General features: G+C 48.7%; 1 protein-coding gene across 7 annotated transcripts in view; it reads right to left on the bottom strand.

Moving 5' to 3' along the window:
• Nucleotides 1–1,907: 1,907 nt before the first annotated feature.
• The window catches only part of ENTPD3 (ectonucleoside triphosphate diphosphohydrolase 3), a 28,276-nt gene continuing 13,395 nt past the window's right edge, over nucleotides 1,908–16,788 (bottom strand). For all 7 annotated transcript variants that reach the window (XM_037030556.1, XM_037030561.1, XM_037030558.1 and 4 more), the window contains exons 5-11: nucleotides 13,617–13,767; nucleotides 11,374–11,533; nucleotides 10,188–10,421; nucleotides 6,435–6,707; nucleotides 6,132–6,242; nucleotides 5,656–5,793; nucleotides 1,908–3,257 (exon numbers count right to left, since the gene is read on the bottom strand). In XM_037030556.1, coding sequence (XP_036886451.1) covers nucleotides 3,018–3,257; nucleotides 5,656–5,793; nucleotides 6,132–6,242; nucleotides 6,435–6,707; nucleotides 10,188–10,421; nucleotides 11,374–11,533; nucleotides 13,617–13,767 — 1,307 coding nt within the window. In that variant the 3' untranslated portion in view covers nucleotides 1,908–3,017. The remainder of the gene's footprint in view (nucleotides 3,258–5,655; nucleotides 5,794–6,131; nucleotides 6,243–6,434; nucleotides 6,708–10,187; nucleotides 10,422–11,373; nucleotides 11,534–13,616; nucleotides 13,768–16,788) is intronic.

The raw sequence follows: 16,788 nt of genomic DNA, 5'->3' as shown, positions 1-16,788 counted from the left end.
GGCCAAACTCCTCCTGCCACGGTGCTGCCTTTCTCTGTCCAAGGAACTGGGGTCAACGTAAGGGTTTTAGACCCAAGCAGGTCAGAATCTCAACTCACAACCTCCATCTCCGAAACCGCTCACTAGTTGGATGGTGTTGGCGCGTTATTTTACCTCTGAGCCCAAGCTTTTCTTGCACGGTTATCGTAAAGAATGGGCACAATTTGTGATGCCTAATCACTGTTTCCTTCACCACAAATTCCGTGCGTAAGCACCAGCTCTGGCTGGAGCTGTGGGGCTTGGGACTCTGGAGTCTTATTAATGCCCTACTGCTGTGCAACGAACTGCCACAAACTTGGTCGACAAAAACCTGCATTGACTACCTCGAAGTTTTGCAGGTCAGAGTCCAGGTGGGCTCACCTGGGTTCCCTGCTTAGGGTCCACGAGGCTGAAATCAACGTGTTAACTGGGTGGAGCTCTTAGTTGGAGGTTCTGGGGAGATCTGCTTCCAAGTTCATTCTGGTTCTTGGCTGAACCCAGTTTCCTAGAGTTGTAGGACTGAGGTCCCAGGTTCTTGCTGGCTGTCAGCCAGGGGTTGCTCTTAGTTCCCAGGAAATGCTCTCGGGCCATCTCCACCTGGCTCTCTCCACCTTCAAGCTGGCAGCAGTCAAGCCCTTCTCGTGCTTTGAGTATGACCTGTTTCCTCGTGCTGTTCTGGAGGAAATGCTCTCTGCCTTGAAAGACCTTATCTGATGAGGTTAAGCCTACCAGGGTAACCTCTCCATTTTAGGGTCAACTGATTAGTAATGACACCTTATGTCCTCAAATCCCTCCTGTCCTCACATAACAACCTAATCCTGGGAGTAACACCAGGGGCTGAATAGCATGGAGCCCACCTTCGATCCTGCCTCCCACGGGAGTCCTGGGTACGTCACTTGGCCTGAAGATCTGGTGATGGTCCATCTGCTAAGATTCTTTGATAAGGGAAAAAACACAACACAACACAAAAAGATTCCTTGCTGTACATGGGAAAGCCCCAGGTACTTCATTAGCTTATCCCAAATCCCCACATGGGCTAGAAGAGCTGACTGCGGCTTGCCTTCATGAGGCCCTGGCCCTACTTCCTGTTCAGACATATCCTTTTGTTCCCATCAACTCTCGGAAGCTATTCTTATCTAACAGCTCTATAACTTATTGCCCACCCTCCAGCCATTTGTGGAAACAATATCAGTCAAGCAATATGTTGAGTACATAACACATTCATAGCATTTGCCCAAATCCAAGATCACACGGGGCAAAACGTTAGGGCCCCAGTACGTGTTTCTTAGGTGTCTGTTGAATAAGTGATGAATTTATTCACTCTCAAGCAGCCCTCTATTTCAGAAATAAGCCATGTGCACACACAAAGATAAATAATGATGTAAGAATTTATAATGTAATTAGTTCTGAAAAGGTAGTCCAGGAGATGCACTATAGTGTGTGTGTGTGTGTGTATGTTTAAAGAAGGCTCTATGGAAGTAGTTAGAATTGGGCCTTGAGAAACGTGCATAGTTTGGGTGGGTACGAGGATGACCCATGGTCTAGGGAGGGAGAACCATGTGAGCAAGAGCACATCTTGGGATGGGAGCAGCCTTTCTGGGTGAAGGTCAAGACCTGACTGGCAGGCTGTGTCCCCACAGAAGTGTAGCTGCCAAATAAGGCAAAGAAATGTTCAACACCAGTCATCCTGGGGAGCCAAAGGTTTATCAAAATGAAGCCCTTTGAACTCTCTGGAATAAAGGTGATATTCATGCATCATTTTCTTAATTCACTTGAAAGTTTTCTTAAGAAAATGTTCTTCATTTTTAAAGTTTCTTCCCATGAGTACCACCTTAGGACCTTAGGAGAAAGAGTACTATATACAAGATAACAAACACACACACTGCAAGTCAAAATAAAACAAGTCCTTTATTCCATGGCAAGCTACCAAACAATAATCTGAAAGCACGTTGATTTTTACTTGGTAGCCATTAGACATGCTGGTGCTCCTCATCCCACTTCGGTGGTAAATGTCCCTGCAGCTTCCTTTTCTTTCCCCAAAGTCAAGAACTATGGCTACTACGCAGCAAGGTCTACCACGTAGCTAAGTAACTGGTAGGCAGACGCCGGAACAGGATGTCTTGCGACAGCAGCAAGTGTACCCGTGGGAACGGTGGACAAAATGCCCACTCCGTGCTAACAACGGAAGGCCAGCTGGAGACAAAAGCCTAGTGAAGGCGACCTGATCTGCGGGGCCACACCCTCGCCAGCAGCACACGCTGCCTACAACAAGAGCAATGGGGAGGGGAGGTGAAGACAGCGCCACACACATCAGCTGCAGTCTGATGACCAGAGGCCCGAGTGGGAACCCCACTTTGAAAATGGCCAGGGCTTTTCTGGGAGACTTGCTGTGCGTCTGACCTTCAGGTTCTGCCTGCGTGACAGAAACTGGCCGTGGCTACTGTCGTTTGGTGTCAAGGCATCGTCTCTCCCAAAGACTGTGTTCTACGGTCTGAGGGAGCTCCGAGTGTATGGGGTTGCTAGAGGAAAGTCTCAGTTCAGGACAAACGGGAGAAAGCCACAAAGCAAGCTCTAGGACTGGGTCAAATGCTGCATGGGCGCCTGGCAGCCTCCAAACTCGCCAGGAGGAACACGGCACTTCCGAGGGAGGACAGAGTGCAGGAGGGGCCCTGAGGTCAGTTCTTCATCACCAAACTGTCTTAGGCTCAGCTTACTTTCCCCCTTGGGCCCTGGGATAAAGAGCCTGACTTTGATGGCCTATCTTCCTTGTTCCCAGGAGGCCAGCAAGTGAGGGGCGGCGTCCCTGGGGGAGCAAGGTGCACAGAACAGCTGAGGGACTCCCCGGGAGGTGCTTTGGCATAAATCGGTATATGAGGGGGCCACGACCTAAGCACTTGACTTCAGTTGTGTTCCCCGCAGACAGGCATTTCACGTGCATTATGTGGTGCCACCCAGACTGGATCTGGGTGGCCCTTTGGTTCCAGAAGCTGCTTCCGGGCTCACTCGGAATCCACCGTGTGGTCCAAGACATGCTGGGAGTGGTGCTGTTTCCGGGCCGACATATACAGGTACATCACCAGGAAGGCCAGGCTCAGCAAGGCCACTCCTGTGAAGAAGGCCATGGTGCTCATAAAGGTCGGTGGCTTCAGGGGCAGGCGGACCAGGGGCATTTCGGCTGGGATCTGGTTGGTCAGGCTGAGCATGTAGCCCAGAGACCAGGCTATGCTGGTGTTCTCCACCTGTGAGGGGCAAGAGGCAGCTCAGCTCCCCAGGCCGGGGACAGAGTGGGAGTCACATCCCTGGGCCCACCACTGTCACTGGCATGGAATGCCCATGGGAAAGGAGGTCAAAGGTCTTGCCCAAGTTCAGACCTTGCAGACTAGGCCAGAATCCAGGTCACTGGGACCCCAAAGGGTCGAGAGAGCCTCCTTCCAGCCCTGCAGAGAAAGTCAGAACTAATCCTCGCAAGCAAGCTCCTTACAGCCGAGTGTGACGAGGGCACACAGTTCACAACAGTGAGAACTTTTCTACTTCAGGGGCACGGCAGTGTCAGCGGCTGAAGGAAGAGGGTAATGCGTGTGTACTAAACCAAGGACCGGCTGCTAAGAAATCGGCCTTGTCGATTTCTTCAGGTAGTGCCACCAACTGTTGTTTACACGTTTTTAGGTTGTTTTATTAGATGGATAAGTATTTCAAATTTGCAATTTTAAGGATGAACTCCACTTCGGAGCATTATGTTGTGATCCTCTCTCTCCTGAAGGATGTTCTTTACCTTAAAGACTTTTTTTCCCTTCAGATATCAAATAGCTATGCCAGTTTTCTTTTCGGTGATGTCCGTCTGACATTTTAAAAAGTTTTTTTAACTTTCGATCTTTCCATGTCCTTGTGTGGCAAGCCTAAGTATTTTTTTAAAGTGTTTCTCTTACAAACCACATTACTTGATTTTTTAAAACCCAGTCTGATACTATTTGTTTCTTAACTGGTAAATTTAGTCCATTTATTGTGATTATTGATATATTTGGACTTCTAATATCTTAGGTTTAAATTTTTAATGAGTACTCTCTTCCTATAGTTATTTTTCCTTTCTTGTCTTAAAAATTGAATGTGTGTGTTCCCTTTAAAAGACGAGCAGTTTCAGCCACTCTTATGTCCCTGTGTCCTCGGTCCTGTGTCCTATCCCGTCCCCATCACATTGGACATGGGCTATAGTTGAATTCTGGATTATTCTGGTGTTCGGATGAATTCTTCTTTCACCTTTCGGGGGGGTGGGTCTTAGTTTTCTTTTTTCTTTTTAAAGATTTATTTATTTATCTTTAGAGGGGAAGGGAAGGAGAGAGGGAGAGACACATCAATGTATGGTTGCCTCTCATGCATCCCCTGCTGGGAACTGGCCTGCAACCCAGGCATGTACCCTGGCTGGGAATCGAACCACGACCCTCTGGTTCGCAGGTCAGCGCTCAATCCACTGAGCTACACCAGCCAGGGCTTTAGTTTTCTTTTTTAAAAAAATATACATGTTAAGCTACAACATCATTTATTCTTCCTTCCTGTGTTTTTATAACATCCCCTGGATTTATTTCTATTCTGATTGAAGTACCTCCTCCAACACCAATTCTGATGTTAAGTCTTTGTACAGCACCTCCTCTGAGTCCTTCTGTGCCTTCACATTTGCACACTAACTTGGCTGGATAGAAAATTCTTCACAAATAAAGGGAAGGAACTCGAAACCTAGAATTCTGTTGCGTCCAGGCTGGTATTCTTTGGAAAGTCTCTCTCCATTCCCACAACGCCCTCTTCTAGTAATTAGATCATGAGGTAAAACCTAGACAGGACACGCCACCCACAGTCCTGATGTGTCTCCAGACACCTTCTTTCCTTGTCGATGATTCGATTTATTTAAGACAGTCACAGGTTAAGGTCAGGTGTTGACTGGTTCAATCTAATTATCGCCAAAGTTGATACTGAACAGACTGACCCCAGACACCCTTGAGGCTTTGCACCTGCTACTTCTGAAAGCAGACAGCGCTCCCAGACCCAGTGTACATGGTGCCAGATGAACAGGTCTGCAGGGCTGACTCTGCCTGAAAGCAGGGACCCAGGCCCGGCACCAGTCACCTGGGGACCGCTGTGATTCCAGCTGTGGCCCATTCTGGACACTTGACAGTAAATACAGTGCCTCGGGCTCTTTCCAGGAGAAAATTCTATTTAATCCCTCAGGCTCTGGAGCCGGTGACCTACGCTGACACTGCATAAATGGAGGGCAATTAGTTATCATCTTTCTTCTCTTAATAGTGTTCTATTTGAAGCTTTTTTGGGGAATGAAAAGTCTCAAATCCTTAATCTATTTATTCACTCCATAAACACTCACCAAGCATCAGCCAGGCTCTTGGCCCTGTGCTGAATGCTGAGGAATACGAGGATGAGGACATTGGTCCTGCCAGCACAGAACTCCGAGCCCCCGGGGGTCCGGGCTTCCAACCCCTTCCTCATGGGGAAAGGTCCGCGGGCACCACCTCCTCTGGACTCCCCATCATCCCTCCTGGAAGCTCCCAAGGCATCAGGCTCATCTCTCACACCCACCCACGCCGACCTCTGTGCTGAGAGGCAGAGGAGGACGAGATCTGGGCTCCAACTTACTTCTTTTTTAAAATAGATCTGGGGCCAGGTGTCCTCGGTGAATCTGTACCCGCTCACGAGCAGGTGGTAGATATAGTGGGCGGAGAAGCAGTAGGAGCGGGCGTACACCTCATCGAACCGGGGCAGCAGCTGCGGGAGCTGGGGGGGGGGCGGCAGGCGGTTGTAAAATGCACATTTCAGGACACCGGAGCTCAACGGCCCTATTCGAAAGAATCGTACCACCCAGAATCTCATAATGAAAGTACGAGAAAATAATGCAATTACATAACATTGAAAATATCCCTACACAACGTCATGTAAGAACAGTCTCTCCGTTTACAGAGCGCTTACTGTGTGCCAGACACCCTTCTCCCCACTGCGTCTGTGGTCAGAACGCCCATCCGGGACACGGGCGTGGGGCCCTCACGCTCACAAATGGAATACACTCTGAGCTGCCGTCTTATACTGCTACTGACCCTCTCTCTTTAAATACTGACCTGACCCCAACTCTTCGAGCAGAAATCCCAGGTGCTGGAGTTGAAGGTGTTCAGGGAAAAGCTGCCCGTGAGGTTCAGAGCGCTGACTGTGTAGAAGAAGCCCGCAAAGGCCTGGAAGGAGGCAGAACAGAAGGACATCAGCTCTCAGAACAGGACCGATGATGGGGTTTGCAGGGCAGGGAATCCGACGTTGGGAAACAGGTCGAGAAATACAGCAGACGAGAAACAGATGAGAAACAGAAAGCTGAGAAATATATATTCAATGGGAAGAAAAGGTAGTATTCCAGTGATTTCTGCTCTTACCACAAAAGGTCCTTTAACTCCCGGCTGATAAATACCATCAAAGCAGTTGATGTCTCGCCCGCGGCAAGCTTTGAAGGCAAACAGGGAGGCCACCTTCATGCTACACAGCAACGGGTCCCCGGTTCCTTCAAAAGTGATGGTGTCGTCGGGGTCATAACTTCTAGGCTTCAGAGCCTCTGTGCACGGGCTGTCGAATATTCGGCTCCCTGCGAGGGAGGTGGAGTAATCCCGAGGGTAGCAGGGGTTGATGACGTTGGTTTTGGTGGCAGAATTCTGTAAGGACAACAGTGAGATATCAGAACCCTGAGTGGCGTGGCTCAGCTGCTGGAGCATGGTCCTGCAAAGCCAAAGGTCACCAGTTTGATTCCCGGCCGGGGATATAGGAGAGGCAACTGATCAATGTTTCTCTCCCTTTCTTCCCTTCTCTCTAAAAATAAATAAAATCTTTTTAAAAAATAGAGTGAGCTATTAGAAATCACTCATTTGTGAAAGACCAAATGCTTTTTTTTTTTCAAATTCTCATAGTTGCTACTCTCTAATGCCAAGGGAGAAATGGAAAAAATGCTGTTCTCAGTCAGTGTGTACTTGAAGGCGGTTCCCAAGTTGTCTAAACAACTCAAGTGGCAGGGTGGGGACAGGGACCTGCACCAGGCATGGGCCAGGCTCTCATGCCCATGACCTGACTCAGCCCCTAGGACAGCGCCATGAAGCAGGTTTTAGGAACTGCATTTCAACGAGAAAACAAGGTGTGCTGAAATTAATTGGCCAGTTGGAATGAAGTGCTATCTGTCCACCCAATAAAACACCAGAGGGGACACACGGACAGGTGGTGAAAATTGTGTCCCCCTCACCCCTCCCACCCACCGGATCCCCCCACCTCCCAGAAGCGACCTCTGTTGCCCGTTTTTGTGTGTTCTACCAGAGATTTTGTCTGTGCTACTCGTACGCATACGCAAATATGTGTGTTCTTTCTTTTTTTTTAAAATATTTTATTTATTTATCTTTAGAGGGGAAGGGAAGGAGAGAGGAAGAGAAACATCAATGTATGGTTACTTCTCATGCATCCCCTGCTAGGAACTGGCCCCTGCAACCCAGGCATGTGCCCTGACTGGGAATCGAACTGCAATCGTCTGGTTCGCAGGCCCGAGCTCATGTGTGTTCTTTCTTAAGCTCTTTTTGAAACACCATACACGCAGGACTCTACACTGTTCTGCCCCTTGTTTTCCTTCCTTAAAAACCCGTCTCTGATGTCTCTCCACTTATTGTCAGTGTAGACAGCTTCTTCTTTTTAGTAGTTGCATAGAACTTCACTGTGCACATAAACTGTGGTTTATTTAAGAAATGCCCTCTCGATGGAAACTTACGTGGTTTCCAATCACGCTGCCGTTACAAACAACACTGCAATAAACATCCTCGTTGCATGTAAATCTCTGATCTGTCTGTAACTTATTTGCTATACAGATTGCAGCAGGAAGCTCACTTTATTTTTCCCCGATGACTATCTAATCTTTTATTTACTGGTGAAAAAAAAATCTTTTATTTCCTGTTCCTCCCTTTATCTTGTGCTACATGTATTCCTAAGTGTTTGTGGTTCTGTTTATAGACTCTCTTTTCAAAGGAACAGGATTAGAACTCTGACGGCAAAGCCATTAAAGCATCTTGTTTTCCCTGCAGTAAAATCTTGACTGAAGTAAAATATTGAACACATATTACTTTAAAAACAAAAGGAAAGAAATCTTACTGGAGGAAGGAAGGAAAGACAGTGAAAGCCCGTCCCTAGTGTCTACCGTGCTACCAGAGTAAGACGGGAGCCCTGGGGTGGCTGGAGACTTGTTAATAAGAGGATAATTGGCCAAGTGTCTATCCAGGTGTCCTCACCACACTGTGCAGTTACAGACGAGGAAATGGGACCCAGGCAGGTGGCACTGACTCCGCCAGTGTTCACGATGTAATGAACTGCGTGAGCCATCTGGGTCGGTCTTGCCAGCACGGATCTGGCTCATGGAGGTGCCAGGCAGGCAGGCCCAGACGTGTGCTTGCGGGTGATCCTCGGCACCCCTAGGTCCTTTCCCTCACCGAGTAAGAAGGCGCCCAGGGCACAGCCACCCTCTCAGGCACCCAGAAGTCACCGGGCACATGGCAGAGATGGCCCGTCCCTGTGAGCTGACTGTCCCCAGGGAGAGACTGGTGTCTCACAACTCTGCTCCCAGCCCTGGCCTCACACCTGGATACTTGTGGTTTCAAAGCCAAACAAGACCTCAGATGGGTGGAGTACTACATTCGGGGCCAGCCGAATTTATGAGGTCAGAGTCTCTGACCCCCACTCGCCCCGGGAGAAGGAAGATTTCTCCCTTCTCTCCTGCTGGAGTTCCCAGGTGGCTCCTTCTGCACCCCCATCCCCACCCCCCACTGCCAGGGCCAACCATTGGAGCATTAAGCATTGCCTGAAACAAAAGGAGGTGGAGAAAAGAGGATTTCCTAGCCCTTCTCCCCTGGAAAGAGGTGTGTCCGCTGAAATACTTTAATGAGCCAGTGGAGAGGGGAGGTAGTGCTGGAGGCCATGCTGGGGAGAGTGGACTGGGCTCCTCTGGGGTTGATTTGGCTGGGAGCAGGGGAAGGCAAGAGTTGGGTGGGCCCCCAGTCTCCAGAGCCATGAGGAGTAGCTGAAGGCTGCCTGCAGGCTCTTTTGCCTGGTCCTCCAGGCAGTGCCCAGCCTCTCCAGCCCATACCTGTCCTGTGCAGGTGTCCCGAGGCCCCGGCTTTTCCTTTGGGGCTGGGAGAGAACTGTGGGGGGTAGAGGGGAGCTGGAGCCTGAATCCTCACACACGGCCCTGCGTGACTGCTCTGTAAACACACGGGTCTTGGGATCCTGCAGACCCCACTTCTGTGAGCCAGCCCAATGTTTCTGCAAGCTCGTGTCGGGGGAATGCTGTTCCCCCCTCAGTTACCAAGGGAGGTGGGAGAGGTGGCAGTGTCCCTAATGATGCTAGGTCCACCATAGTCACAGGCTGCCCCAGCCCTGCCTCCTCCCCCAGGTCCCGTCAGAAGCCAGGATCTGTGGCCTCTGGCTGGTCTCATGACCCTCTGGGCGGTGAAAGCCTCTTCCCTCCAATGTCCCTCCTCGGCTGTGGTGAGGCAGATGTCCTCGGGGCACTGGAGCTTGGGGCTGGGGCGTCATTGGAGGAGTTACTGCTCGCTGATATGCACTACGCCACACGGAGTTCGGAGCAGCAACAGTCGCAGAGCTGATGCCTGAAGTAGCCATCTGGGCCGTGGAACAGTCATCACGTGAACTGCTGTCCGACATGATAAAATTCAGGGACTCCAAAATCCCACCATATAAAGGGCACCAAGCCTGCCTAATATAGGCCCATCCCCCAGGAGGCCAAGCCTGGGGACAGCGAGCATGTCTCTCGTGGCCAATGTTGTTGTTTTGTCTGAACACGGGGGAGTCTTAAGATTCTCAGGCTTATTTAGCTACTGGCTTAAAACAGCCTGAGTCCATAAAGGGATGCTGGGACTTGAATCATGTTTACAAAACATCTGGAGCTCTGGAATTTCCTTGGAATTCGAACTCAAATACACTGGAAGTGGTCAAACACAGCAGAGAGAGGGCATGCGAGCAAGCCCGAAAGTGCTGTTGTTTTCATCCACTTTCTAAGTGGATTGGAAAGGACAGACCCCAGAAGGCAAGGCACCCTGCCCTCAGCTAAGACCCCCCCAAGGAAATACCTGCTCCCCCCGCTGAGGTACCTGAAGGAGCATTGCCAGAAACCTCTTCTCAGCCTCGTTGCGGCCATAGCACTGGAAGCTGCGTGTGTAGAGTGCATATGCGTAGCCATACAGGGACACCCGCACAATGTCACTGGTGTTCAGCTCCACCTTCTCTCCCACTGCGAAGGATATCTGGGTGGAGGCGCCGCCTAAATCCAGGGCACCTGTGGTCGCTACTCCATTCGGATGCACCCACATATGCCATAGGTCCTTCTGTACAGTGGGAAAAAGAAGCAAGAAGAAAGGCCAAAGATATCATTTTGCTTTGCCCAGGGTGCTCCAGCCAAGACCTATCTCTTACTGCTAAGAAATAGGACATTTGGGAAGCATTCAAGGTCACATCCCTCCTCTGTGTCAGTGGTGCTGAGCTGAAATGCTTACAGGGGCTGGGCAGGCAATATACATGAGCCAAGTACATTAGGTGTAGACAATAGGGAATGGCAGGGACTGCGGCAAACTGGGAAGTGCCTGTGCTACGCTCTGTTCCAGTTGGTTGTTATCATGCAGGAATGTGAGTCCCCTATGACCAGCAGTTCTAGTGTTTGGGGGGTGAGGTCAGTAAAAGTTGGAACTGTGAAATTTCTAAAATATTAAGTGTTGGCAATTAATGAAAAATTTAAAAATATATTTGAGGAGGAACAGAATCAATCTTGGGCTGGATATGGGGGGAGTGTCCTCAGTTTATGCCCTTGGGAACATGGTAATTGGCCCTTAGAGTCAGCTTTCCTCTGTGCCAAGGGGGAAGGGAGTGTGGAGACTGCAGTGTAAGGACACCCGGGGACAGAGACCTGGGGAGGCAGACTGCCTGAAGGCTCTGTGGCTTCCAGGAGGCCCTGGAACATCTTAGAAGAGTCATTCTCTAGCTGCCCTTCAGATTACCCATAGCCCATCATTAGATTCTCGTCTCCCCCTCCCCCAATATCTCATCAGCTAGTGAAGTGATATTCCCTCTCCCCCATGCACTGGGTCCTGCTTATGGTCCAAGGTTTGCACCAGCTGTCTGTATCTTTTCTTAGCTATTGTCTCCCGGGTGTTTCCTGAATGCACTATACAACAGGGATGACACAGGACAGGTGTCCCTGTTGGCTGCACCTCTGCTGAAGCTGCCACCACAGGGGAAGGGACAAATAGCAAGAATAAAAGCTGTGCATTTGTTTTCACACACCTCCAGGAAATTGCCCATTAAGTAGTTGGCTGTAATCCATCCATATATCCCTTCCTCTTGCCCAGAAATGATTTGAGCACCCCTAAAATCAAAGGGCTGGGACTTGAAGTAGTTTTGGATGCTCACGAGGATTTCCTTAGCCGCCGTATCATTTTGCAACCTAGGCAAGGCACAGAACACAAAAGGCTGAGTGCTCAGACAACAGAGCCTTAAAATCGTCTCCCCCAGGTGAACACATGGACCCCCCCACCTCACGGCTGCCAGGGACAATTCGCAGATGTGTGCAACACAGGGCAGCCCCTTCAGCAAGCCGAGGCTTCAAGGGTAGCAGGGAAGGCAGGGTGCACTTGTCACCTGTCAGACTGCCAAGCAGGAACACAGGTCCGGGTAAAAACACCACTTGTTCGCTCCTCCCCTACCTGTCCCTGTCCCCGTCTCTAGCAACCAGCTTATCAAAAGAGCCTTGTGCTTAACCCCCACTGCTCTGTCTGAGATCAGCAGAGGAAAGGAGACTGGGACATGCATAGGAGTGGTATAGCAATCTCTTGGGGTCACCGTACAAAGAAGCCCTCATCAGGCCAGAAGGAAGGGAAGCTTAGGAGGAGGCAGGGAAGGGAAGAGGGGCGAGTGTCCAGCTGTCCCTGCTTCGTTCTACATTCGTCGTGATGGAGGGTGACGACACAGCAGTCTTACATCACCCGTGATGTGGTGTTATATTCTATCATTCATTCATCTGCCGCCATCTTACCCTATGGTAGAAAGCTCACTTGGGGCGCTACTTTCCCTTCCGTCAGTGTGTTTAGAAAGCCAGGGCACAGCTCGCTCTTGGATGAGGAAGAAGGAGCAATGCTGCACACAGAAATCCATTCCAGTTCAGCAGCGAACTATTAACACTTGGAAAATAACTCAGAGGCTTCCTGGTTTTATCAGTTCTCATCCAGGGTGATTCTCATGAACTGTTTTTTTTTTTAATATCGGACTTTTCCAGCAATTAAAATATCAGCTGCTGGCTCAGAAGAAATGGATCACCATCAGAAAGCTTTGAAGCTCCTCCTAACAAGGAGGAGTTAATAGTTTATTTAAGTGGGACATCCCTTCACTTTGCTCCCCAGCGCTGACTTTCTGTCCCATGGTGCTGGTCACAGGCTACAAGCAACAGAGTCTCGCAATCACTTCTCACTCAGAGGGCTCGGGGGAAAAAAGCAACTAAGGAAAAGCTGGGTTCTTTGTTTCCAGGAGGAAGAAAAGGCAGACAAAAGGAATTTCTACATCATTTCCATTTCAGGGAAACTCAACAATTTAGAAACACACGGTAGATTCCGAGAGTGAGCAAAGAAATCCAACTTCCTTCCGCATTCTACTTGGTCAGCCAGGACACAGAAGCAGGAACAAGGGGAGGAAAACAGCAAGAAAAAAGGCCCAGTCCGGCTGAGGGAGCTTCATGATTTTGGGGGGGTGGGATGATCACATTAAAGGGGCTCTGCTTGTCCGTTGCTCTGTATTTTCTTCACGCCCACACCTGTCATCTCACATTACTAGGGTCACAGACAAAGGGCCTTTGAAGCAGAGGGAGAGTCATTCTGGGGGACAATGCCTTATTTTTAAAGTGTGGAGCAGCCTCTACCATACATACCCTTAAGTTCTATGATTTTTTTTTTAAAAACTATTTTTCTTTTATTTCAAGGTCAAAAAATACTATAATAATAAAATGAAGACAAAGGCACACTGAAACAATGCAACTAGCCTAAAAGCCACGGCTGCACATTTAGAAGGAACTGCTAACTTGACCGAAAAGGAGATGTTTGTTTCACAGTAGCTCCTAAGGCTTTGAATGCGGTGAGGTGCAGAAATTCCATGACCTTTAAAGCAGATTTCAGCAACAGTTTATACACGGGTACGAGCTACACGGCTATGGGAGGCACTCAGTGGAGCTGGTCATGCACCGATGTCAAAACACCGGGTGTCAAAAACAGTTTGTACTTTTCTAAAAAAACTCAAGGTAAACCCCCATGAACAGAGGTCGCATCAACATTGGCGAGGGAACTGATTTCAGAACTGTTTCTTTGGGGGTATGCAAATAAAGACGAAAAGTTTCCCACCGTTTAAAGCCTAAATTTATGGCAGCCTATGGGCTCCTTTCTTTTGGGTCTGTTCCCAGGAATAGAGCTGCATTCTTGGCGAGGCCCAGCACGTTCTTGGCTATTTTGGTCAGAGGGGCTCCTGCGGGCCATTCCTGTCCTTACCTCAGCAGGCGCATCCCAGCCGTGGCCCCCAAGTAGACGCACGTGGATTCAAGCAGGTGGGCTGGAATCTGCTCTTTGACCTTTTGCATGCAGTCCTCGAAGGCTTTGGGGACATCCTGGGGGTTATTCCCGTAGCTGGAGATCCCAGAGCCTAAGGAGAAAGCAGTCGGGACTTCTTAGCATCCCCAGGAGCCGACAAGAGGAGTACAACTTGCCCTGGCTGGTGTAGCTCAGTGGATTGAGGGCGGGCCTGTGAACCAAACAATCACGGTTCAATTCCCAGTCAGGGCACATGCCTGGGTTGCAGGCCAGTTCCCAGCAGGGGACTCAGGAGAGGCAACCATACATTGATATTTCTCTCCTTTTCTCCTTCCCTTCCCCTCTAAAGATAAATAAATAAAATCTTTTAAAAAAAAAGAGGAGTACAACTTTCACATAAAAAAACAATCAGCTTTGGAAATTAATAGGGTTTTTTGGGGGGGCATTGAAAACAGGTGGGTGTGTTAGGTCCCAAGTGGTCACACTAGTGAGTCGACTCCCAAAATATGGATGAAGGGAATTATAAAGATGAAAGAAAATAAGTCAGGTTAAAAAATTAACCTGCTTCACCCTGGCTGGTGTGGCCCAGTGGATCGAGTGCTGGCCTGTGAGTGAAGGGGTCGCCAGTCCAATTCCCAGTCGGGGCACAGGCCTGGGTTGTGGGCCAGCTTTCCCAGAAGGGGGCGCACAAGAGGCAACCACACATTGATGTTCCTTTCCCTTTCCTTTTCCCTTCTCTCTAAAAGTAAATACATAAAATCTTAAAAAAAAATTAACCTGCTTCAAAAAAACCCTTGAATTGGTAAAAGAGTAAAATGCATGGTGATGGAAGGAAACTAGACCTCGGGTGGCAAGCAAGCCACAGCCTACACACACTCTGAATCATACTGTTTACACCGGAAATTTTTATATAAAGTTATCAACCAGTGTTACTTCAATAGAGCTCATTTAACAAATACCCAGGCCTCATCTTCTAGCGAGCCCCAGCCCATCCTTTCTCCAGTCATTGCTTAATCAATGCACTTTGGAAATTTCAAACATAAACAGGAGTCGGGAGCATCATATAATGAACCCGAGCCCCCATCTCCCAGCTCCAGCAAACAAGCTCCTCGTGCTCCCTCTGCACCTTGCCCGTTCTGTCCTCACAGAGCAAGCATTAGCAGGGTGTCATTTCGCCCTGCCGATATTTTGCAATGTGGCTGTAAAAGGCAGCAATTCTCTGAAAGAAGCACAACCACCATCCCATTATTATACCTTTAAGAATTAAAAATGACCCTTCAATATAGTCAGTTATCTAGTTGAGGTTCACATTCCCCCCTTGGTTGTATTTTTTCTCTCCCTCTCCCACCTTCCATCCCTCTTTCTATCTAGTTTCTTTGAATTAGAATCCAAATAAATTCCATCCATTGCAATCGGTTGGTATGCTTCTTACATCTCTTTTACCCTATAGGTTCTGCCCTCTCTTTCTATTTTTTCCTTGTAATTCAATTTTTTTCCTCTTGGACTAATGGGTCTGAAGAGACCCATTGTCCAAGGAGAGTCCTGGACCCATTGTCCAGGACCCATTGTCCTGGAGAGTTCCCCACAGCCTCCAATTTGCTGGCTGACTCCCCAAGCCTCATTGAACATGTTCCTTGGTCCTGGTTTTCCTGTAAGTTGGTAACTAAGTGCTGAGACCTAACCAGACTCCAGCTTGCGCTCTTTCAGAAACAGGGACCCACAGGGACCAGCGTGCGCTTCCAATAAGAGGCAAGAGCGGCTGCTCGCTTCTCCCTCGGTGCAGGGGCCCATGGTCACCGCTCAGAACCATTAGTCCAAGAGGGCCTATAAATGGAGATATTTTATTTCCACCTTTCTTGCTTCACGTTTTCACCTGAAAAGCTGTAACAAGAGGAAAACTCGCCCCTCGTTAACTATGTGGTTACCCCATCATACAGTTTGTCCAGAGAAGGCAGGAGATGGGCTTCATTCTGTCCCTTTATTTACCGGCTTGAAGGTACAGGCTGCAGCTCCAATATCTTCCTAACTGAACCAATGAGAGGTTTTGTTTGTTTTCTATCTTAGGAACACATACCTTTAAAGATATAGTTGATGCGTTTCCATTACTTGCAGTTATTATTCCTATTAGCTTTCTTCAATTGGCCACTGAACCTTTTTGACATGATCCCAGAAACCTGAGCGCACCTTGGCTTTCTGATAGAATAAGATGTGTCAACGACCTTACACACCCCCTGCCCCAGACCTGGACTCAGCCATTTCTCCGAGGAGTCCCAGTTTCTTTTATTGAGTAACAGTATTTGGCGCCCAAATTTGGAAACTGTGGCAGCCACAGTTCGTTTTTTTGAGGGCAGACCCAGAGAAAACTTTATTTCAAGATCAGAAGAGATGTGTTTCTTATCGGGGCTTCTAATTCAAAACTATAGGCTTTTACTTAAATTCTTTGATCTGACATCTTTATCTTCTTTTTCTGTGCTACAAATCCTGGGTGGTAGCGCTCCAACTGACTAACTCATTTGCTTTATTTCACAATCTGTACACAAGTCTGAGTACGACAGTACCAGCGCTACTGCCAACCGGATGATCATTGAAAACAGTGTAAGATTTTTTTTGAAGTTCTTTTTGTCCTTAGAGTATATCCCATTAAGCATGGACAGTGTCCAGAAATAAAGCTTTCTTGAAATCATTTTCCGTCTGCCTACTGGCTATGGTTGTTTTCATGCTTAAGCAGCTAAGTTAGAAAGTTACGTCAGAGACCTATGGCCTACAGGTAAAAAGTATGTATCACCTAGATCTCTTCTTTTAATCTCCACCTGAGGGTATGTTTATTGATTTTAGAGAGATACAAAGGGAGAGAGGGGGAGGGGGGGAGAGAGAGAAATATCTATCAGTTGCCTCCTGTATGTGCCCTGACTGGGGAATCAAACCTGCAACCTAAGCATGTGCCCTGACTGACCGGGGATCGAACCCACAACCTTTGGGTGTATGGGATGATGCTCCAACCAACTGAGCCATCGGGGCAGGGCTGCTCCTCTAGCTCTTTACAAGAAAAATTCGCCAGCCCTGACTTAGATGGTTTACGGGCACCTCCAACTTCCTATGTCCAAAATGAAATTCCTTACTCCCCGCCACGTCC

This window comes from Sturnira hondurensis, unplaced genomic scaffold, assembly GCF_014824575.4.
Source record: "Sturnira hondurensis isolate 20B ecotype Veracruz unplaced genomic scaffold, ASM1482457v3 Scaffold0020787, whole genome shotgun sequence".
Classification (NCBI taxonomy): domain Eukaryota; kingdom Metazoa; phylum Chordata; class Mammalia; order Chiroptera; family Phyllostomidae; genus Sturnira; species Sturnira hondurensis.
This window is presented reverse-complemented; position numbering and strand designations above follow the sequence as displayed.